This window comes from Phoenix dactylifera, chromosome 12 (genome assembly GCF_051530095.1).
Source record: "Phoenix dactylifera cultivar Ajwa chromosome 12, Ajwa_hap1_PhDact_Kaust_v1.1, whole genome shotgun sequence".
In the NCBI taxonomy this organism is placed as follows: domain Eukaryota; kingdom Viridiplantae; phylum Streptophyta; class Magnoliopsida; order Arecales; family Arecaceae; genus Phoenix; species Phoenix dactylifera.
The window spans coordinates 357,336-380,372 of NC_143201.1; the positions used below are offsets into that span (position 1 = coordinate 357,336).

General features: G+C 39.7%; 2 protein-coding genes across 6 annotated transcripts; both read left to right on the plus strand.

Moving 5' to 3' along the window:
• The first annotated feature begins 1,247 nt into the window (after positions 1–1,247).
• On the plus strand, positions 1,248–9,848 carry LOC103720899 (RNA binding (RRM/RBD/RNP motifs) family protein). Its single transcript, XM_008810864.6, has 11 exons — positions 1,248–1,577; positions 2,500–2,600; positions 2,701–2,857; positions 2,943–3,182; positions 3,280–3,373; positions 3,648–4,399; positions 4,483–4,588; positions 6,218–6,273; positions 8,098–8,204; positions 8,310–8,397; positions 9,061–9,848. The coding sequence occupies exons 1-11, from the start codon at positions 1,419–1,421 to the stop codon at positions 9,277–9,279; spliced, it is 2,079 nt and encodes a 692-aa protein (XP_008809086.4). The 5' UTR covers positions 1,248–1,418; the 3' UTR covers positions 9,280–9,848.
• Positions 9,849–14,805: 4,957 nt separating this feature from the next.
• Positions 14,806–21,862, plus strand: LOC103720898 (SUMO-conjugating enzyme SCE1). 5 transcript variants are annotated; one of them, XM_008810859.6, is made up of 7 exons: positions 14,836–14,952; positions 16,333–16,391; positions 16,746–16,836; positions 16,934–17,017; positions 21,178–21,330; positions 21,416–21,529; positions 21,631–21,862. In XM_008810859.6, the coding sequence occupies exons 3-7, from the start codon at positions 16,768–16,770 to the stop codon at positions 21,691–21,693; spliced, it is 483 nt and encodes a 160-aa protein (XP_008809081.1). In that variant the 5' UTR covers positions 14,836–14,952; positions 16,333–16,391; positions 16,746–16,767; the 3' UTR covers positions 21,694–21,862. The 5 variants fall into 5 exon arrangements, with proteins under 5 accessions (XP_008809080.1, XP_008809085.1, XP_008809081.1 ...); XM_008810862.6 differs by having other exon boundaries at positions 14,840–14,952; positions 16,338–16,391; XM_008810858.6 differs by lacking the exon at positions 16,333–16,391 and having other exon boundaries at positions 14,806–14,952.
• The last annotated feature ends 1,175 nt before the right edge of the window (positions 21,863–23,037 follow it).

Genomic DNA, 23,037 nt, shown 5'->3' on the forward strand with positions numbered 1-23,037 from the left:
GTCCTTAGCCTCATCGACATGGAACCTATTCATGACCGTCATCTAAATTGTCAAGACAAGGTATAAATATAAGTATAATACCTATATATTTTAGGTACATAATATTTTTCAAGTATAAATTATATTTATATCAATTATATATCATCGATTCTTAGTATTGATAATTATAAGGTACTCCACTATCTATCATTTATATTCACTTATCATTAAAAAAATAGATAATATATTAGTTTTTTTATAACAAATATTTATTAATGAGAGATCATTTAAACACAATACTTATCTATTTAGATAGAGTAATATTTATTAAATTGATTTTAGATAAACACAATACTTATCTATTTTAGTTAGATAATATTTAGATGTATAATCGGCTCTTTAAGTTATCTGTCAAATAGTATGATCGGTTCTTTAAGTTAGTATTTAGCTTCTTAGGTAGGCCGTATTCGTAATCGACCTATACTTATGACCTTTTGAAACTTAGCCTTTATCTAGAATAACCATTCGGATGGTTCGACCAAATCTTTTGGGGCATGGCTTGACCTGTCTTCCGTGGCATCTCAAAATAGTTTAACTAGCCTACTATATTTTGACAACCGGATTTGGTTTCATGCCACCATCCTAGCCGATCCTTGTGTTCTTAAAATGCGATGCATACAATCTTATCCAACATACGACACTCGCCTGGTAGTTTTCGTAATTGTCTTATTAGACCAATCTCGAACCTTTGATCACCTTTTTGTTATCGAGGCAAGATTTTCGTTATTACTCAGTTTCTAGTATCACAAGGCCCTCGTTATTACCTTGTTTCTAGTATCGCCATGCGGCCGTCATCCATCTGATCTTTCAGCTTCCATTATGAGTTAGGGTACAGTGTAAACAACTTGCCATAGAAAATAAGGATGATTTGGATATTAAACAATTGACAATGTAGTAGCACAACCATTTCATATTGTACATATTTTGGTATATATGGTAAAGAGAAGAACAATAGTATCGATGCTAAGCAATCAACAATTTAGCAACAATTTTAGCTCTCCATAGGAATAATTTTACATGCTAAGCTAGATCAAGGTCATCTATGACTAAATAATCTCTCAATCAATAACAAGAATTTTAAGGACATGGATGAAAATATATAGTTGTCAATTCTAGCAATTTGCAGCATTTTCATGAGAATAGTGCAATGAAAACTTAATGGAAGCTAATGGAAAGCAAACAACCACCTTTTTTTCTTTTTTCTTTTTGCAACCAAACATATGGGTTCGGATGGGTTACTCCTTACGATAGGAATTTGGAAGAGCGCGCCCAGTCCCAACCCCTCAAGTAGAGAGAGAGAGGGGGCTTCCAGTGGAGCCGAACTGGGGAGGACATAATAATAATAATAATAATAAGAAGAAAAAGTTAGCGAAAGGGCGATGCCGGAGCGAAACCCTCGAAATCCGATGGCAATGGAGATGGAAACGCTCAGATCCTTCAGGATGGATCGCCAGTCCCCCGAGGTCGCCAAGCTCCGCGCGGCCGTCTCCCGGAAGCTCTTCGACTTCCTCGGCAACTACTCCGACGACGTCCTCGCGGTACTAATCTATAATATCCCGACCCCATGCCTCTGCCTTCACATCGTTTCCGATCTTCTTCTCTATCAGATTTATGCGGCTCTTGGCTTTTCTCTTTTTTTCCCTTCTCCCTGCTCGTCCTTTTCTCTTGGCGTGGAACTACTATTAGGGATTGCGTATTTTCTCTTGGGGTTGAGCTATTGTTAGGTGACTGCGTTTTTGCTCTTGGTGTCGAACTACTATCAGGGATTGCGTGCTTACTGATTGATTTGTTTCTGCTCGTTCGTTCGAAATATACGGTAAATCTATCCTTGCGTCTGATACACCGTATGCTCTTGTTCTCGGAACACTGGTTCTGGGGAATGAAATCAGCCGCGCGGAATATATGGTTGCTCATGCGGGAAGTCTATGTTGTCATCTTGGGTGAATTATACTCGAACATTCAATTCGTTACTTTGTTGGGGTTTCTTGCAGCGTCGGCTTTGGGTAGAAGCGATGGCGGAGCCAGGATTTTACCGGAGGGGGACGCGAACAGGGAAATTATTATCAAAGGGTACAAATAAGCTCAAACAATACGTGCGAAAAAAATATAATGCCAAAAATCCTACCATTTGAAAAATATAATTTTGCACAATTTTTTTAGCGTGTTCAGCCAGATCTTTTTATTATCTTTAAACACAAAGGTAGAGGAGAAAACCTCTTTGGCCGGAGTTACGAAATCTGCAATGGTTTATTGACTCTCTGGTATACATTTACAAATGGAGGCTTGACCTTATTGGGAAAGTCTTTCCAATCTGGCAATCTGGTGTCTAGGTGTATTTGGATGTATTTAGTCATCATCTGGGAATTCCAGAGACTGCATAATCTCGGGAGAGATTAAACAACATTATAATTATATAGCATATTGCATGATTGCTGACATATGTTTTTTTTTTCCTTCAAGGAATACGTTGTAGTGCTTGTTTGCAATGGGAAAAATCAGAATCAGGCACGGGATGACCTGGAGGCATTTCTTGGGGATGAGAGTGCAAAATTTGTGGCATGGTATCTTGATTTTTGACCTCCTCATTATCCATTTGTGAATTTATTTCTATGTAAGACGTGCTTATTGTTGCTTAGTCTATGGATTTATGATTTTACTTAGGCTCTGGGATTATCTCTCTGAGGAAATAAGCATTTCAAGATTACCTCTTGACTCTTCAAACCTTAAAGCCGAGGGGACAAGTATGCAAGACAATTTTTTTGACAGGGAGCAGAAACCTAGCAGGCTACTTGATCATCAGATTATTGACATTCAGCTGGTAACAATTTCCTTTCAAATTTCTCTTAGCATACAAATAATGTTTGAGCTGTTTATGATATAGGAGGTTTTAATATATTTTGCAGTCTAAGGATGGCTTGTATGAATTGCCAAACTTCTCTACAAACTCTACAAACACCAATAAAGTTTCAGAGAGCCTCCAACGATGGCATCCAAGTGACGCCCCTTCAATTGAAGTAGATGCTGAGAGATCACTGGCACAGACACATGAAGTTCACCAGAAGTTTATTCCAACTGACACTAACTCCAGTGGATCCATTAAGCATATGTTATCTAGCCTACGATATGAGAGTCAGCATCAGAAGGTTGATAGGCTAAGCCATCTGTCTTAGATTTGATTATCATGCAAATTTCTAAAAAAGGCTGCAGTATCTAACTTCATCATTGCATATGGTAGAACAGATAACCAAAAGTAATTCCAGTGCATTACTTTGTCGACCTTTGCCCATGCCAAAGACAGAAGCAGTTGCAAGGAAGTCACAATCAACTATTATAGGCAAGCATTTCTTTTTCCCAGTGCTAGGATTAACTACTGAAGGCACCTGCATTCTTGCATATTAAATATCATGCTCGTAGGTTCTCCTATAATGGCACTTTAGTTGTGTTTGATCCGCAACTTCAGGGTTGCTGTAGTCCTCATCATCTCTTATTGGCCCTTGTATGATGCTATATTCTTCACAATTACTTTATCATGAATGTCCAAAAGTCCGTGTTCTTCTATTTGAGTGTTACAGAATTGTTTTTTTTTTTCCTTTTTTTTTTACATGCAGAAGATGCTGAATCTAGGCCCCTGTCCATGAAAAATACTTCTGCAAGAAGGCTGCCTTCAAAAGTCATGGAAGTTGAAGAGCATCAAAATACTCAGCCACGTGGTAGTGTCTGGGATAGATTAGGGAAGCCATGTGAAGAAGGTGATCCTTTAAGGGAAAAGACAAACTGTCATGGAGAAGAGCCTCAAAATATTAGAGCAATTGAGCCAGATGCAACATTAAGTTCTGCTCTAACTGGTAGGTTGGCTGCGCTTGATGAAGTTTGTGACAGGACCATCTCCAGCCACCATTCTGACAGGTACGGTAAACAGGAGCGGAATTCCCATACATTGGTCACTCCTGATCATGGGGATAAATCCAAACGCAAAAGACAATATGGTCAGATTGATTCTGGGAACGGTTCTGCATCTTTTTCTGGGTGCAAGGAGAATCATCTCCAGGATAAAGAAGCATTTCCCAAGTTGCAAAGATCATTACCTGTTAAACATAACGGTTTGCAAAGCTTAAATGAATCTACAACTGAAGCTAAAGGTTCAACTATGATGTTTTCTGAGCCAGCATGCCATTCAGCAGAATCTTCAAGGCTGGAGCCTCATCTAGAGTTCAATACAGTGTCTCAATCTCAGTTGGACAAAAGGGCTTTAGTAACCACTCCTATGCAGAATCTGGTTCCAGCTAACAATCCAGCACCAACCCAATCTGAATCCCCCAGCAATGCACATGGAAATGGCAACAGTAGGCCTATGGAAAATGTTAGAAATTCATTGATGTATGCTAGAACTATTCAAATTTTCCAACAAGTACCATTTTGATCTCTTTTAAATCCCTTATGTAGGAAATGTTGAATGTGAAGTTAAAACTGCGCCAAGTTGAGATGGATATGGTTAAGCTCCGTTCGAAGCAGGTGGAGATGAACAATGGAAAACTCAATGCATCATCAGGTTTTGAACTGCAATTTTAAGTATCTTATTTCTTTGAATTATGCATCAGTGTCCTCTGTCCTACTCAAAGATGTTTCTTTCCAATCAGAAGTGTGTATTGTCTGTGTGATTTAATAATAATGGTTGTTTTTCAGTTGAACATGTTTAAATTTGGATATCATGTACTTCTTGCCAAATTATTGGGAGACAACTTTCATCCGGGGTTACTTGATATTTTTTCATGCACTCAAATCCTTCCCTCAGGTCCAGCCTTTATCTTCACCATGGCCTCTTGTATTTATTGAAGATTAAATTATTGTCTTAATTGATTCTCCACCGTTGTATCAGCTATTATGGTTATTCCTGAGCTTCCTTTGATGTGTTTACATTTATCTTTAACTTCATACTTGTCAATACACCTATTTCAGTTTTCTCATTTCTGCTACACTTGCATGTTATCTACCTCTACCTTCCATTGCCCAAAATACTGTTTGACACAATTTTTCCTGTCTCACTACTGTCCTTCACTTATGACTTTAGATCATTGCATGTAATGCATGTAATTATCACACAGCACTTTAGAAACAATAGTCTACGTCATCCTAGTAATCCATTGTTCTATCAGCATGCACAATGTGTGATACATGTTAGAACAATATTTCTTTGTTAAAGTCCAAAACTTAATCTTCAAAACTAACACATTAACTCTGTGTAGAACTGCATCTTACTTGATGTAGTTGAATTTCATGATTCATATGCATAATTATATCTGCAGACGTATACCCATTTCCTACAAGTTCCTTGCAATTTGGAGAATTTGGCTCCTGTTGCCAGAGTTAATCAAATTACACAATTACCCTGTAAACTAGCAGTCAATCATATGTGGCAGCAGCATTAAATAACAGATGTCTGATTAATTTCTTTTTCCAATGTTACATATTCATGATTGGCCTGATTTTCTTGAGATGTAAAGATGTATAATTTATACGTGAGGAAAATGGCGCGGAAGGTGTTTGCCTTTGCCCTTTGTCAGCTCCTGCTTAATTTACTAGTAATTATCTTATTGTATATAAAATTTTTATTTGGTCTGTTTTGTTTGAGATGGAATTACCTGTAAGGGCTTGTCTGGAAGACTGATAAGTTATTTCTGAAATAGATTCATATATAGTGAAAAGTGAGAAAAGGGGTAATAATTGAAAGAGAAAAATGTTGAGTCCATTGGGAAGTCCCCGTATTGTGCAATCCCCAAAAAATAGGATACTACATTCCTTCTGGAAGGTGAATAGCGTGGTACTAGTTCATGTGAATCAAATTCCCATATTGGTAAAACTCTCTCAATCGTCCTCCCTCCATCCATGACACTCCCCATAATCCCAATTTTTCAGCCGTATATGGACCTATTCCATAGATAAGCTATTCAAGATCCAAATAGGGCCTAACTGCATCCATTCAAATTGTGTATCCAAGCAAGTATTGCTATTTTTGAGAAGTGGATTGGAGTTTGATTTTTTTTCTCAAGGTATATGTATCCTTAGGATTTTATCATGCTTTTCGATTTGATCACAGAGTTTGCTCATGTAATGCTGTGATGTCCTTCATATGTCATTTATTAGATGGGAGTTTTGCCAATTTGTTTTCCCTTTTTTGCAGGTGTTCAAAATAATCCAGAGGAGGATATTGAGTCAAGGACTGTTCTTGTGACAAATGTATGGGCAGCAAGGCAATTAAAATTTTTACTTTGTTTCTCTTTTCTTTAAATATCTACAATTTATTTTTTTCGCATATGCAAAGTTGCAAACATTCTCAATAATACTTTAGCTGATATTCATGGGCTAAGATACAAATAAGTGGTTCATGTTTCTTTAGCCTTGGTACAGAAAGGAAAACCCAATGCTTCATTTGAAAACTTTGAGATAGCAGATTGTTAATGAGGTTTGACTTCTTGGAAAATAGATAATATGCTATAGGTTTTAAGGAATATTAGATTTGCGATTTGGATGGGGTAGCATTCATTTTAATAGGCATTCCATTTTGAGTTCGTACATAGTGATTACCCTTTACAAGGAAGTGAGTAATGAGAATTTTAGGATAAAAGTTAGAAGTTATAAAAAATGGCATGAAGAGATACCTGAATTTATGATTTCATATTGCTTACTATCATGGTCTGTCATACCGCCCCGTACCGTACGGTACCGCCAGAAAACTGGTACGAAACATACCTTTAAGTCGGTACAAGCCCGTACCGAGGTGTACTGACTTATACTGAGTGTATCGAGGTGCGTACCAATCCGTATCGAGGCGTACCGCGATGAAAATTAAAAAAAAATAGTTGGAAAGATTTTTTTAGCATAGAGGTGTACTGTACTGTACCTATCGAACCGATACGGTATCCGATACTAAGATTGCAGACCTTGCTTACTATGATATGTATATTTGATTCAGTCTCAACTGTACTATAGTATATTTGTTGTACTTCCATATGCAGCTGTGACTTCATATTGAATCAGCAATTTTGTGCATTTTAAATAATTTTATGCTATTATAGCATATCCGAAATACTAGAATACATTGGATATGCATTGGCTTGCTCTACATACGAGTGTTTTCAGGGGCGATTATATGGCACAGTTTTTTAAAGAAGCAAAAGGAGGAATTAGGGATCAGAAATAGCATTTTCTAATGTTATTGGAATATGTTAAGAGGTTTAAATGAAACCTTTGTCATGGACGAAAAGCTAATGATTGATGTTTTTAGGCAAGTAGAAGGTATTTGGGTCTGCAATGTGATAAGTAAAAGCAATGGAGATCTAGATGGGTCTCACGTGGGAAATGGTGAAAATAGTTTTTTTTTTTGTAAGGTTCTTCCCTGAAATCATGGATTTGCTTAGGAGGATGAGCTGTTTATTCCATCTTATTTTCCATGAGCTTGAGATATTTGCAAGTCTTATACATTTATGATTGATTGATTGGAACTCGGAAGTAACATTTTCTGAAAAATCGTCCAAACTGCAATCATAATCTTGGCTTACTTCATGTTTCTCTACGAGAGAGTTACTGACACTTGGCATGTATAATGCATGTGAAAGGAAGATGGATGATTATGATCCGATCCAATGGATCTGTCTAGAGATTGATAGTTTGAATCTGATTTCATACCCATCAATGAAAAATGACAAAAATTTCGTAAGACTATGCTATACCTGGCCTTCCCTCCCAGGATCCTTCAATTCTATCAGAAAGTAATTACCATCGTTCAATGTTCTAATTATATGGTATGGTATATGGGTCTTATGTCATGCTTGCACGCCCTTCTACTTTATTTCCATTATTTCTTCATTCATGTTTCTATTAAATTTCAATCAGCCATTTCCTCTCTTTTCAACTTTGGGTGTCGATATTGCATTTTTTATTCTTTATTCTCACTCAGGTTGCAATGATGTTCTGAGACCAACTTTACCTTCTGTCTCGTTGCTGCCACAAGTAAGCTGGAAGTGGATATCTGATGCTGTTGTGACATTGTCTATGTTTCAGGTGCATTTTGCAGCATCAAGAGAAGCATTGTCATCATATTTCACAAAGTGTGGGGCAATTGTCAAAGTTGTCATGCTAACTGACACTATAACTGCTCAACCAAAAGGGTATCTGCCTTGCGGTTATTCTGTTTTTAAATATGTATTTGTGATTAATCTAATTGTATCTCTGCTAAATTGAGTCCCTTACAAAACGTGATTTTTCCTTGGCAGGGCGGCATACATTGTCTTTGCTGGCAAGGATTCAGTGGACAAGGCACTATCTTTGAGTGGGACTTCATTCTTCTCTCGGATACTTACGGTATGGAGAAACTATATAGTCTTTAAGAAGAGTTTCGTTGTCACAGGTCTTGAACTTTTTTGGGTCCTGCTACTTATCACAGAGACAGATGATAACTGCATTTAATTTAGCAGAATAGATTGAAACAAATGCTCAAAAAGTTGAGACTTGAATGTTAATGTCGAAATCTTCTTATTTTGCAGCATCCTGACCTTCAGTTTGGTTAGTTTGTTTGATCCCATCAATATGGGCTATTTATGAGTTCATGGAGTTTGTAAGATCAGCAGAAGCTGCATTACATGGAAAGTGTAGTAATACACCAGAACTAAGAAGCAATACATGGAGAGACTTTCTAGATTGGATATATTCACGATTATCTTTGTTAGGAAGACGTTATCACTGCAGACATGATGATTAATGCTTTATATCTCCCAAAACATGGTGCCTCAGAAAATTTCAAGCTGGCTCTTGGTGTTAAATCACAACTCATTTCTCATGACATCATTTCAATCTTTAAGAATTATCTTGAACAAAAAGGCCAGCACCTAATGGACTTCAATTGCATTATCAATGTGTCTTACAAATTGTTATGATACTAACTAATTTATGACTGGTATTTAAAAGTTTACTGCATCAAGAGCTTACCAATGGTTGTTTCTTATATTTCTGCGCCATTCTTTTCAGGTGATGCGAAAAGCAGACATGCCTCCCGGATTCTTGGTGCCAGCCCAGCCAGCTGGAAAGCATCTTCAACCATGGAACCCTCAGCTGCCCAAGAAGAGTCCCATCCAAAGACATTGTACGAGCTCCAATCTCCAATGGAGACGCGACCAGTCAGCAAGCAGGGAGAACTCCATACCTGCCACTACAATTGGATTGGGATCGTCCAACGTTGGCAAGTAATCCATCATCAGCTTTATCTGGAGCCCTTGCATAAAAAAAACATGTCAGTCCTATAGATTCAAATATGAGTTGACAGAGAGGATATTAGATTCATATAGTACGATTTTATGCAGCTTCAGTACCTCTATGATTGTAACAAATGGTCACAGCATTGCTGACACGAGAGGCATTCCAACACCATCCTATGCTGCCTCAATCCCCACATTATCTGGTTGCAGATCATGATCCCTGATCAGTTTCTTTTTTTCCCCCCTTCTGATCAAGATCGGAATTCTCTTGTGGAGAGTGGTGTAGATCTCTCCAGCCTCCTGATCCTAATTTGAACTCCACTAGACATTTTATTATCTGGATCTTATCTACTTCACTTGAGAATGCGCTGTCACTATATGTGGGGATTAGAGTAGACCGCCCAAATATTTAGGTCCCAGCCACGTCGAACTATGTTTTTTCTTTGCTTGACTGTGACGTAATTCATTTTCATAGTGTCTTGGATAGGTTCATGTAAATGTTCAAATGAACTACTGGAATATTCTCTCAGTTAAAATGAAGATGGCATGTTACTAGTGAAATGATCATTCATGGATGTTCTCATTTGTGGATGCGTAGGTCGTATGTCTTTTCTGTTTGGCAGTCCTATCAAATTACAGAGAACAATTATAGTGTGGGTGGTTTTAGTCATCTATCTGCTCGAAAATTTAATTGAGGAACTGGAGACAAATTTATTGATTTTGGTAAATACCATACAAATGTGTCAGGTTTTATTGACTTTTGTCCCTCCGCTCCTTCCGGTAATAGGAATTAATTAAACCTTTTTTTTTTCACGTCAGGTAGCTCAGTCCTCTCCTACAGATGTCTATTTGCTTCCCTTTTTGTTTGTTAAAATTTTCTCCTGGGCGCACCTGTGATGTTAATTTCCATTATAGGGACTGGTTCAGTGGGTCTGTGTTGGATTTATCGAGTCTGGTAGTCTGGTCTGCATCTGGTGTTCTCGGGGTCGCCCACTTGTGTGCGCTTGTATCATGGACCGGCTGCTACAAGCAAATGCTCCTTGGACCCATCTAATGCCGATTGGGCAATTGTGTTCAACCAGTTTTCAAAGTCATCAGTAATTTAATATTCAACCTGTCCTTGCACCAATCCCTGCCATATGGTAGGAGAAATTTTCTGGCAAGTGCTTCCCTCAGGATTTACTGAGTGACGACTGTTTGCAGAGAGTTCCATAAAAGGTGGGCATACGCATTTGGCTCTCCAAAACAGAGGAAGCTAAGAACCCTGCTTCGGCGCAAGTGTACCCAGGTGTTTTACAACCTCCTGATGACTCGTCTTAGCTTTACCGTCACAAACATTTTCCCACCGAACAAAGGAATGAAGAGATCTATTGGAGGACTGAATTAATCGAAAGACTTCTATGTGAGGACCGAGCATTTTCCTTTCTAGCCAAATTGCCCATGATCCATGTTCTTTGTTGGCCATCATATCAGCTGCTGCCTTAGCTCTAGATGGCCCAGTGAAATTCTAACAATCCAAGATCTCATCTAATAAGGTTAGCTGGAAATATTATTTACGTTCTTTGGTCTCATATAAGTATCCGAGATTTACTTAGTGTATAGCTGATGTGGAACTGAACACACACATGCATGGATCCTCATAGATTATAGGCTTATGGTTTGAATCTAGACCTTTTCTTTCCTTCTTTCTTTTTTTTTTTTTTTAAATGGCTGGATTATGGACAATCAAAAGAGCCTCCCGACTAGACTGCCAGCAAGAACAAATGTTGGCCATGAAAAAGTTCATTTTAAATGTAAATTTTCTAAAATAGATGCTTATCGTTCATTTGTGGAGGATAATTTTATGATCATTCGAATTTGGCTAGAGAAGACAGAGTTTTAGCTATGTACGTCTTCTTTCAAAAGCTATGTATGTCTTTTTTTTTGTTTTCTTTTTAAGCACGAAGAGTAATGGATCAGATTCGCGAGTATTCTAATGAGAGAAGACTTTTGATGGTCGGACTCATGCCTTATCGGGCATCTAATCCCATTTTTTTATTTTTTTATTCTGCAGCAGCAAGTGTTAGTAATGATATGGGTAAGAATGAAGCCTTATAGCATGAACATGGATATGCTTGATGAGAGTCACGCTATTAGCATTGTACGTGAGAGAAGCTTGCAAGATACAAAGCTGAGCTTGGATGGGGTCAGCAATAGCTTGGTCAAAAGTTATCAAGACACCTCAACGGTAGAGTCGTTTAACCTGTCTGGGTACAAAACTCTTTAACAAAACAACGTCATGAAAATATGGTTGCTGAGCTAAAAGTTTTGGTTGTTGCTTTTTATATCTCGTGAAAACAAATGATGATAAAATTTCCAAGTCAATCAAGCATGAAGCATGCCTTTTGGCACCACGATGCAGTAATTTGATGAAAGAATCCCCAGGCTAGGCATTCCATGAAAGGTGACGAAACGTACCTCTTGTAGAATGAGGTGACATAGGGTGAGATGAGATTTGACTTCATCCTTAGAAAAGCTTTTCATTAGTTGTTCATCCGTACGGTAGGTCCTCCTCCAGTTTCATTTCTGTGGCGATGGGTGTGATGTTTACGACTCGCAATGTATCAGGATTAAATGGGTGGATAGACCTCATTAGAAGAGGACTTTCTGTGCAAGTTATGGGTAACATAACATTATTCGAGGAATGATCTGATTCTTTAGTCTCAGGAATAACAATCCCCTCCAATTGTGTGCACAATTCCTCACCTTTTGCGGAAGAGAATTACATGGTATTTTTTTTTAATTTTTTATTCTTGATCTTTTCCGACAGAAGATGATGCTGTTGCCAAGCGCTGCAATATACTCTGATTTCTGTGGTATTTTAGTTTGCTCTGGAGAGAGAGAGGAAAGGAAAACTTTAAGCGTAATTTATACTAAACGATAGAATTAAGAACTCGACTTTCTTATTACCGGATCTTGGATTTCACCAAAAGAACTGTAGCCTCAGCTGTACTGATATGGAGTTGACCACTTAAATGTGAATTACAGTTGGTGCAACTTCAGCTGCATGCCGTTTCATCTGGAGTGGATCTTGAGCCACGAGAAATCAAGTAATCCAAGTGCCCTCCCAACTCCCGACTCCCAACTCCCAACTCCCAAAGGCTTGTCAGGCTCGGGAAAAATAATAATAATAAAAGAGGAAAAAAAAAGCGGGGGGCAAGATGCTTCCATGTTCGTTGCGCTGGCGAGGAGGATGGTTCCTGCTGTGGGTTCCGCACCAAACATCCCTGACGCCCACAGCTTGCTGGGGCAATCACGCGGTACCCGCGCGAAGTGGGTAGAGGCTTCTGCCCACGGCTAGGGGTGGCAATCGGGTCGGATCAGGCATAAACAGGTCGGGTCAGATACAGGTCGGGTCAAAATATTATAAATCTGAACTCGATCTGTTTATTAAACAGGTCAGGATTTATAACCTGAACCCGACCTGTTTAATAAACAGGTCACCTGACCGACCCGTTTAAGGAAAGGAAAGGATGGGGACCGGCTGCCCGGCTGGATGGGAGGGGAAGAGACGAGAGAAAGAGAGAGAGAGAGAGTCCGAGAGAGGAGGAGAGACCGAGACCGAGAGAGGAGGAGAGATCGAGATCCAGACCGAGAGAGGAGGAGAGACCGAGACCGAGAGAGGAGGAGAGATCGAGATCCAGACCGAGAGAGGAGGAGAGATCGGGATCGAGACCGAGAGGAGGAGAGATCGAGACCGAGAGAGAGAGGAGGGAGAGATCGAGACTGAGAGAGAGAGAGAGGAGAGAGATCGAGAGAGAGAGGCGGGAGGGTAAAGGAGAAAAAAAAATCACTGCTCATCTTCTTCTCCGATCGGCCTCCCTCGCCACGGCCGCGCCCGAGCCGCCTCCCCGCACCGCCCGCGGCCTCCGTCTTGCCGCGTCGCCGCCGGAGCTTCACCGATCGAACTCGAGATCTACCGCGAGGCATGCGACCGCCGCTGTGCTGTCGTTGCAGCGCTGCACCGAGCCGCTGATCGGAACTCGGGATTTCTTTCGTCAAGAGAGGAAGAGCCGGAGAGGTGGGAGGCCAGGAGGTTTCGACGACGAGAGGGAGAGAGCCGGGTCCATCATCCATGGAGGATTGGAGGTTTGGAGGGTTCGACGCGATGGAGGGAGAGATGAGGGACGGAAACGCGACAGAGAGATGGCCAGATGGGTTCGGCCTGACTACCTGTTCCTGACCCCGTGACCCGTCCCATCTCATTAAATCACGCTGGATTGTGGGCTAAGCAACCTGTGGGCTGTGGAGATAGGTAGTTATTGCTTTTCTTTGGGCCAAGACTTGGGCCACCTTGTCTGATCCAATCCGACCCATATATTAAACGGGTTAAACGGTTTAAACGGGTCAGACATCTAAAACCCGTATCCGACCCAATTAATAAACAGGTTAAACGGGTCGACCTGTTTAGGCCAAACCCAAACCTGTTTATGGCGGGTCGAACACGGGTCGGGTTGGCGGGTCGGGTCATATTTTGCCACCCCTACCCACAGCTACCGCTGCTATTTTTTTTTTAGAAAACCTAGAGGTAAGCTATCCACCAACCCAAAAAAAAGTCCAAAATCCAGAGGCCGAGCGGTGTAGAGGCGGACCACCAATGGATAGAGATGGAGGGGACTTCAAAGCCAAACATATATTTAGAAAGGCCAATGAGATTACAAATTAACTAGCCATTTACGCAGCTAGTCATTCTGATGGTACTTTATGGACTAGTAAGGAGGAGCTGTCTAGGACACTCTGTGATATTTTGTTCTCTAACTTCATTAGGTGTGTTCATACTCGTATGGTATGACTTACCCGCTTAAGCAAAAAAAAAAGTCCAAAAAAATTATCTGCTTTTTTTTTCCTCCATAAATAAAATAAAAAAGTTTTACGATGATAGTTTAAGAGAAGAAGCCTTCTCTTCATATGCTATCAAATGGAAGAGGAGACTCGAAGATCCCACAATTATGATTATTGGATATTTGGATAGATCCAAGATCATAGAAATACTTATCGCCGATGCACTTCTTTATGAAACCCGAAGAGCTCAAAAAATATGTGTTTTGTATAATCGGATACATCTATGAAAAATTTAATAGAGCAGCAGATTGGATTGCTTCATATGTTACATAATAATCTAATAAAATTTTATAGATTGATGCATCATTCATCTTATTTTTCACTCAATAATATTTTATTTTTAATATTAATTTTTTTTTTGACGTGCACATTAAATTAGAAAAAATTACTATGCTATCCACCACCACCTAAAAAAAAATAAAAATATAAACGGCTTTTCCTTTCTTTTTATTCCCCTTCTCACCTTCAAAAATCAAAAAGTACCGAATGACTTGATTTAATAATAATAAAAGAAAAGGGATCGATGCTGGCGTGCTTCTCACGCATACCGTCGATAGCTTTCTCGACCCATATCTGTAGTCTTCCCCCGGATGCAATCACCACCGTCGGTTTACGTCGTGGACCACGCCCCTATATCCTATAACACACTCCTTTTGGCCTTCACCGACCAAAACCGTAGAAGAAGACGCGAAAGCCATCGCCGAGGAGGGACCTACTACTCTTCTTCCTCTTGTTCTCCGTTCGCGTGGCGGCCTGCCTTGCGGAGACCTCCCGCTTCCTCTCGGTAGGTACATGCGTCCTCCTCCGCCGCCTCCTCCTTCTTCATTGATTCTGTCTCTCATGGATGCCATTCATTTTTTTTTTTTTGTTTCTTCTTCTTCTTCTTCTTCTTCTCACCTTCGTCTTCCTTTTGTTTCGCTTCTGGCGGGTGGATCTTTCCTTCCCGATCAGGAGACTGAGAGCAGCAGCGCACATATACCAGGCCTTGATCATCTCTTCCTCTCTGGGGAAAGAGAGAGACCTCCCGTGAGTGGTCTTTGGGTTCTCGTGTTCCCCTCTTCTTCTTCTCCTTTTTCCTTTTCCCACTAGCGTCTCGTCTCTTCAGCGCAAAAAAAGTCTTGCTTGGAAACAGCCAAGACTTGCTTGTATTTATTAATCAAAATCGCTATAGAAGTATTGCTATCCATCTCTTTATTCAAGATTTCTTAGGATATGGTGATTCTATTGCTAATATACATCGTGCTTTTCTTGCAATGCCATCCACAACCCTCCCACCCCCATAATTCAATGGTTTTACCTTCCGGGTCTCTTCTCCTGGTGACTCCTAATGTTTCTATTTTCTGACAAAGAAATGCTTTGCTTTTTTACTGATGGTCCAAATGCTATTTCCTCTGGTTCGATAGGAGTGGGCTTGTAGGGTTTTTCTCGGTCCGCTAACGCTTACCATTTTTTTTTAAAATTTTTTTCCCTAAAAGCTTTGGGACAAATTCTGTCGATCTTGCTGGTTGCTTAGCTGATGCCGTCAATCAGGCATATATCTGGTACTGAGCATCATGCGATGTAGCCATTCACAAAATTTGTTGGAGTGGATTAATACAATTATAATGAAAAACCTTGATTTTTACTGTTTTCCGTCAGATTTCAAAATTCTTCTCCTCCATGCAATTCAACTCTTTCCTCGCAGCTGGTTGTTGATGTGATATCAAAACGCTATCCTTCTTTCCATTCGGGATTGGCATCATTGGTTTTTCCATGTAAAGTTTGATAGATTATGGAATTACAGAAGTTTCAGCTGTTTCTAGGTCAGATCTTTATTACCCCTAAAAATTTTTTATAATTGACCGATGATTATGATCTGAGCTTGTAGAATACACACACACACACACACACACACACAAAAACTATGCAGTGAAAATCTCGGGCAACTACTCTGCTGGTGCCCTAGACTGTTACAAGTGCGATTATATTCAGTTTATGGATATGCATTTGTCCCTTCTAATTCAAACATGTTTCTTTACCTGACCTGACTGTCTATTATTTAAAAAAAAAGTGGTTTTCAATCAATGAAATGCAAAGTTTACCTTCCGAGCTTCCTAAGAATAAATTATACAGAAGGTGTCTTTGCTTGTGGTTGGTCTAAGTTGGCTCCCTGCTACTTACTTAGGTTAGTTCGCTGGCAGTCAGATTAATTGCTGCCTTCCCTTTGCCGCCCACTGTACTTATGTAAGTCCCCCAGTTACATAAACTCTTAGATTACTCTCAAGATTTTCCCCTTCAAATTCATTGTTTTATATGAAAAACTCTTTTTTCAAGGAGAAAAAAAAATCTCGTATTTAGTATTTGATGTACTGAATCCTGAATTTTGTTGAATTTGTATTTCTGCGTGGTTTTAATATTCTCTCTCTTATTTCTATTCCATTGCCAACCTGCCCACAGTATGATTTTTTTCCTGCACTAAATTTGTCCTGCTGCTTAACTATGTATGACTTAAGTGCAAAGGCTATAGTAAAATCAATAAAAACTTGCTTATTTCATAGCTGTAGATGCAAGAGAAAACATTGAGTTTTTTCGATGTAGGGAAACTTGTTAGCGTGAAAGAATGTCTGGAGGCATAGCTCGTGGTCGTCTTGCTGAAGAACGCAAAGCATGGCGTAAGAATCACCCCCATGTGTGTAAACCCTCAGCTTGCCCCCCTACTTCACTCTTCTCTCCCACTCTATGTAACTATTTGACGGGTTAAATTTCTAATGTGCCTCTCCTGGCAGGGTTTTGTGGCAAAGCCGGAAACACTGCCAGATGGTTCTGTAAATCTGATGGTGTGGCATTGTACTATCCCTGGTAAGCTAGGGGTAAGTCTGACCTTTCATTCACCTATCTTTTGTTTACATACTACCTTTTTGCCTGGAAAAACTTTTAACCTGGGTCTTTTCATTCTAATATGCGTGTTTTGAATTTTCATGACCGCATGATGCTTCTTGCTTCCACCAATATTTCAATTTATTAAGCATATTCTCTTCATTTTTTTCTCTCTTTTGCTTATTATATTCTCTTTGCAGTGAATGGGTGCTTGCGTTTTTATCTAGGAACTGTCTGGTATCTTTCAGAATTTTTTTTAGTTTATCTAATGTGTGCTCCTGGTGCCCTTTGTTGTCTAAAGTGTAGGAAGATTCCATGATGACAAGTGCTTAGCATTTTTGTTGATTTATTCAAGTTCCTTTGTCAAGCCATCATCCATCCCTCATCTTAACTTGTTGTGGTGACCATATATATAAGTAACTCTAATTCATATTCATCATTTTTTTCATTTAAGGATGAAATATTAACAACGAACAAAAATTAACATACAAATCCCAAAAAAGAAAAAAAAAAACTATGGGAAATTTAGTGACCTAGGCCATGAAGCTCATAGCATTATTTTTTGATGTTCTATCATAATTAGTTCCTATATTTTGATCGCATGCAAAATAGCTTATGGCCATCGGTACACCCTTTCGAAGATTAGTTGTCTTGATTGTTTCTTTGTTTTGGTTAATTGAGTTAGCATAGTTCATCCTTTGATTGAGATTTTTAAGCATGCTTTGCCTATCTCCTATATTTTGCCTCTCTTGGTGTTTGACCATAGTAAGGTGCCTATAGATGACACATGCTTATATAGGCATGTATATTCCCAGTTTTGCCTCTCTTGTTTTTTGACCATAAGAAGATGCCTAGAGATGACTCATGTCTATAGGCATGTATTCTCCAATATAGCCTCTTTTGATTTTTGACTGTTTATTCCTATTCAGACTCACTTCTTGCCCTACCGATTTTCTGCTCTCTCTCTCTCCCTCTCCCTCCCTTCCTCCTTCTCCCTCCTTTTCAAAAGTATTGGGGTTGGCCACTAGCCATCTTGAAGGCTCATGTGGGAGTTTCATTGAGGGGTTTTGGAGGATAAAAGAAGTGTTATGTCATAGTACACGTTGGAATTATTCTACAAGAAGCGTTGGGTGGCCCAGGTGTGAAAATTTTGAAGTTTTCTTATGACTCTCATGGGTGAGTTGTGGTGAAAGTTCAGGTTGAGAGAGTTAATATTCACTAGCATTAGCCATGAATCTACTACTATTAGACACAAAGTTTAAGGTCTCATTTTAGTTGTTGGAAGTGTTTAAGAGAACAAGGCCATCGGACCTAGAATCAGGTTTGAGGAGGCAGATGGTAATGTATCTATTACATATGTGCTGCATGGCATGTGTCTGTATCTTTAAAAGTATGCTTCCTACCTATACAAGTATAGGAAAGGAATATTGTGATTATAAGGAGGGGGATCTGGAAGCATTTTGTGTTCGGAGGTAGAGAAGCTAGTGATACATTTCATTGTTGTGAATTACTTATATTTTGACTTCTCAAGAGGGGTGAGTGGGTGTAGTAGCAAGGATGGTTGGGGTGGTTTCAAACTTTTGATGGGAGCCTCTCTACTAAGTCTTGCTGAGGGTGAGCCTTGGCACAACGGTAAGGTTGCTTTATTTTAACTTGAGTGTCATTGGTTCAAAACATGGAAATAGCCTCTTCATATGTGGGGGTAAGGCTGATTACGTTTGATCCTCCCTAGATCCCATAGTGACGGGAGCCTTGTGCACTAAGTCTTCCTTCTTTGTTCTCAGTTAAGTCATGTTGTAAGTTGATCAATTTGCCCTCTGCTGTCTTGTTCTTGTTTTGATTCAATGTTGGGCTTTCTGCAAACAATTAAAATATTTAATTGTCAATCAGTTAGTCACCCACAGTAAGTTGCTTATAGATGAACATCATGAAATTGGGACAACATTTTTCGATTTGTTTTCATGTATTCCATCAGGCATGAATATCTCTATGTGACATCCTTTACATTCTTCTGTCATCTCATAATTTTCTAGGCTATCTGGTTGAAAAGAATGCCGATATTTATCAATTATCAGGTATCTCAAGAGGTCAGGCTGGCCTGCTTGGCTTGATGACCTGGTCTAAAAAAATCCTTTTGTGGGCTGATAATTCAGGCCATGGGCCAAGCTCAAGTCTTAGGATTTGAAGTCTGAAAGAGTTTAGGCCAGGTTTGGTTTTGGAATTTAACAATATTTTAGCTAGGCCAAATTCTGACACAACCCAATCCGACCGAGCCAACTCAGCCTAGTTTCAAGCTGATCTTGGGCCTGAGTATAGTGTTTTCAAAGTCAGACTAACTTTGAGCAGATCTTGTTCCTGGCTTTGCCTTGCTTGTTTGACATGCTTGTTGATTATAATAAGCTTCTTCGAATGTTTTCATTTGACACAAACAAAAGAATAAACAGACAGGCTCCGAAGGTTGAATTAATTGATGACGTATAAGGGGAAGGAGATCTGCTTATAGGGATATTGGTGCTAGGTGTTAGTGGGTCTGGTATTTGGTTGGCCTGTCCTATGCTACATATTGTTGTGAAAACATTGCTACTATTGCTTATTGGAGACTATGGATTTTTTTTTTTGTTTCTGCCCTCTAACGATATGTTTTTTTTTGTTGTTGTTGCTATGGATGTTTTTGGTTATGGTTTATCTCCTTCTGGTTAGATTTCTTGGGCTTCTTTGGGGCTATTCCCTTTTGGCCACCGTCTGTGACCTTGTATCTACCTCTCTTTCCCTTTGGAACTTTGGTTATGAATGGGTGCATTGACAGGAGGAAAAAATAATGAAACACCAGAATGATATCTAAGGAGGGGAATTGACAATTATTAATTGAACCAAATTGGATGCCAGATTAGATGTCAAGTTGTATTGAGAAAGCTGTAAGAGAATTTATTGAAGGATTTGTGTGTCTGTATGTTTTGCTAGAAAACTGAAGAAGAGAAAATAATTAAAGAAAGGAAAGAAAACAGAAAATTTCATTTTCTGTTCTAATGAGTCATTAGGATACCGATGGCCTTATCCACTTGTCTTTTCTTATTTTTACTTTGACTTGCTTCCTAGGTCAAGAATTCTTTTGCCTCTTGCTTTTGTTTGCATCCATATGGTTCCATCACTTCTTCACCTAATGAAGAAAACCAGTCTTCTTCTTGTTCTACTTCTTTTCCATCTTTTTTTGCATCTAATGTGATCATAGGATGCCTTTTCTTCCCTTTAATTGTCTTATGGATTTGAAGTAGTTCGTTACCTATCTTGGGCACTAAATCAGAAGCCTTTTCGTCTTTTCTTTGTTAGCGACTTGAATTTTAGTGGCATCAATTTGCTACTGTAACCAAGGATTCCTTGGAGAGTAAGAAGATGACGGCCCTGTTTGGTTGGCCGATTAATTTATCTGGTGATAAATGGCCACCGTGATAGAGGGAAGAGGAGAAGCAATTATAAAACAGGAATGTCTGTTGGATCAGGAGAAACCACTGCTCGCATAATCCCTGAATTTTCAGGATAACGTGTTTGCTTCAGAGGTGATTTATGCTGGCCCTAAAATTTAGGGATATGGAGAGCAAAGGGTTCCCTTGATCAACGAAGTTCTGTTTACTGCAGATTTTTTTCCTCATATTTTCCCACGGCGCACAAGTTATCACACTGATAACAGATGCATGCATCCAAACAGGGCCAACGTGCATATTTTGTACCTGACATTATAATTGCACATGAAAGAAAGATGCCTCCTGATGTTTTAAAGAATGTGGCAAATGCAAGGAACAAATGACTTTTTTAATAGAAAGGTTCCTGAAAGTTTTGATGTGTGCAGTAGAATACTTGGTTTTGAAGGTTGAAAACTTTACTCAGGATGCCTTGAATTATACCATCATCACATTAAGCTGGCATGCTAAAAGCTTTGGTGCTTGAGGGTTTGAAAGCATCGACATGGACAACTTAACCGTGCCCTAGTGTTATTGCCACTTCTGTTTTTCCCTTGGACGACAAAAACAGAATTTATTATTGGATATGAAAACTATAATCATAAACAAATGCCAAAATGCAATATTGACAAAAACAGAATTTATTATTGGATATGAAACCTATAATCATAAAAAATGCCAAAATGCAATATTTGCAGACTGACTGGGAGGGTGGCTACTTCCCTCTCACGCTCCACTTCAGCGAGGACTATCCGAGCAAACCTCCTAAGTGCAAGTTCCCCCAGGGCTTCTTCCACCCAAATGTGTACCCTTCAGGAACAGTCTGCCTATCAATCCTCAATGAGGACAGTGTGAGTATCCTGCCGTCAACTCCACCTACGGGTCATTATCGGTGTAAATCTTGAGCTCATATGAACATATTTGTCTTATATGCAGGGGTGGAGACCAGCTATCACTGTGAAACAGATTCTTGTCGGAATACAAGACTTGTTAGACCTGCCTAATCCAGCTGATCCTGCACAGACGGATGGCTATCACCTCTTCATTCAGGTTTGCTTCACTTTTGAAAACTCAGCTGCTCATTTTCAAGCATCTGGAGTCATTGGTTGCCATCTCTGCTGAAAATACCCACCAAGTTTATGAATTTGCAGGATCCTGCGGAGTACAAAAGACGGGTTCGTCAGCAGGCCAAGCAGTACCCACCTCTTGTGTAGCCTCACCAATTTGCTTGATGAATTCTCTTCACCTTCATCTGAATATTTCAACAAATGGACCCTTTTTATTGGTGTTGTTTAGTAGAATGTGAACTCTCGCTCTATATATAGGGCAATACCTATGTGGAAATGAACTATAAAATTGCATCTCTGCATTCACTGCTGATGATATCCATTTTTTTGTGGTTGTCGGGTTCTGGTATCACATTAAGTCGTTGCAAGCGGTCCGGCCGGTGCCTGCGTGATTAATTTGGTGTCTGAAGTGTGATAGAATTGGTTATGAAGGATGCATATTATTTTTTAAGTGAAACAAAAATGGCCTTGCATATTATTTTTACCAGCTAGTGCATGATCACTTGATCATAGGGGTCTGGAGTGCGAACACTTAAATTCTGTGAAGTGCTTTTCTCCGGCTCAGCTGTTAGAGACGGCTCTTCCAATTATCTGTGAGATTAATTGGTGTCTGAAACATGATAAGAGCTGTTTAGGAAGGAGATATATATTATTTTCAAGTGAAACAGAAATGGTCTTGTGAATACTAGCCATGACATGATTACTTGCCGGTCCCGATCTCCTGGGTCTGGAGCGATGGGACTTATTTTGTGGCTCTTAAAAAGTTTCCAGGGACAGCTGCTGGTTGAACCAATCCCCCTCCTGCCGCGCGGCAGTGGAAGTTTTCGTCTGCAGGAAATGGAAGAAGCCCCACGGCATTCGTTGCTCCTTTGTGGCTGGCTGGAATTGAGGGCAAAAGTTTCAGCGGGCCATTGGTGTGTAATATATTCACTATGGAGTGAGACCATCTGCTAATTCAACTATCCAGCAAGCATGCTTCATAAATAATTTTAGTCGAGTCTCTTCTGCCTGTCAAAATTTTCATTTATTTCTCCCCAGGATGGATCTTTAGAGTGCTGCAGCAGTTCATGGATCCCTGTTCTAGTTCTATATGCTTGAGGGTTATGCTTTTCACCCGTCTCAGATGATTCGCTCTCTAAACCTGGGAGGATGGTTCAGCAATCAGCATATAGGCCATTAAGCGGACGAGGATATGGTCGTACGAAACAGATCCTGTTCAAGTGCGCCATCAAGCATAGCAAAGGAAACAAGGGGAAAAAAATAGGGCATAAAAATTATGAATGAGGGCAATTTTATCCAACCAACCTGAGCAAGTTTTATATCGAAGATAGAAAACTTGAGCAGGTGTCGCATAACGAGCTATTCTTCTCTTTTTTTTTTTTGGGGGGGGGGGGGGGGGGGGGGATAATATATTTCGAAGTACTCTCGGCAGCTCTCTTTCTTTTACTCGCATGTGTACCCCCTGCTTTGCCGACTCCCAACTCCCTCTGC

Coding starts and splice junctions, on each gene's coding strand:
- LOC103720898 (XM_008810858.6), top strand. CDS start 16,768: ATGTCTGGAGGCATAGCTCGTGGTCGTCTTGCTGAAGAACGCAAAGCA. Junction 17,018..21,177: donor CTATCCCTGGTAAGCTAGGG/GTAAGTCTGACC, acceptor CAATATTTGCAG/ACTGACTGGGAGGGTGGCTA. Junction 21,530..21,630: donor GCTATCACCTCTTCATTCAG/GTTTGCTTCACT, acceptor ATGAATTTGCAG/GATCCTGCGGAGTACAAAAG.
- LOC103720899 (XM_008810864.6), top strand. CDS start 1,419: ATGCCGGAGCGAAACCCTCGAAATCCGATGGCAATGGAGATGGAAACG. Junction 3,183..3,279: donor ATGAGAGTCAGCATCAGAAG/GTTGATAGGCTA, acceptor ATGGTAGAACAG/ATAACCAAAAGTAATTCCAG. Junction 8,205..8,309: donor ATAACTGCTCAACCAAAAGG/GTATCTGCCTTG, acceptor TTTCCTTGGCAG/GGCGGCATACATTGTCTTTG.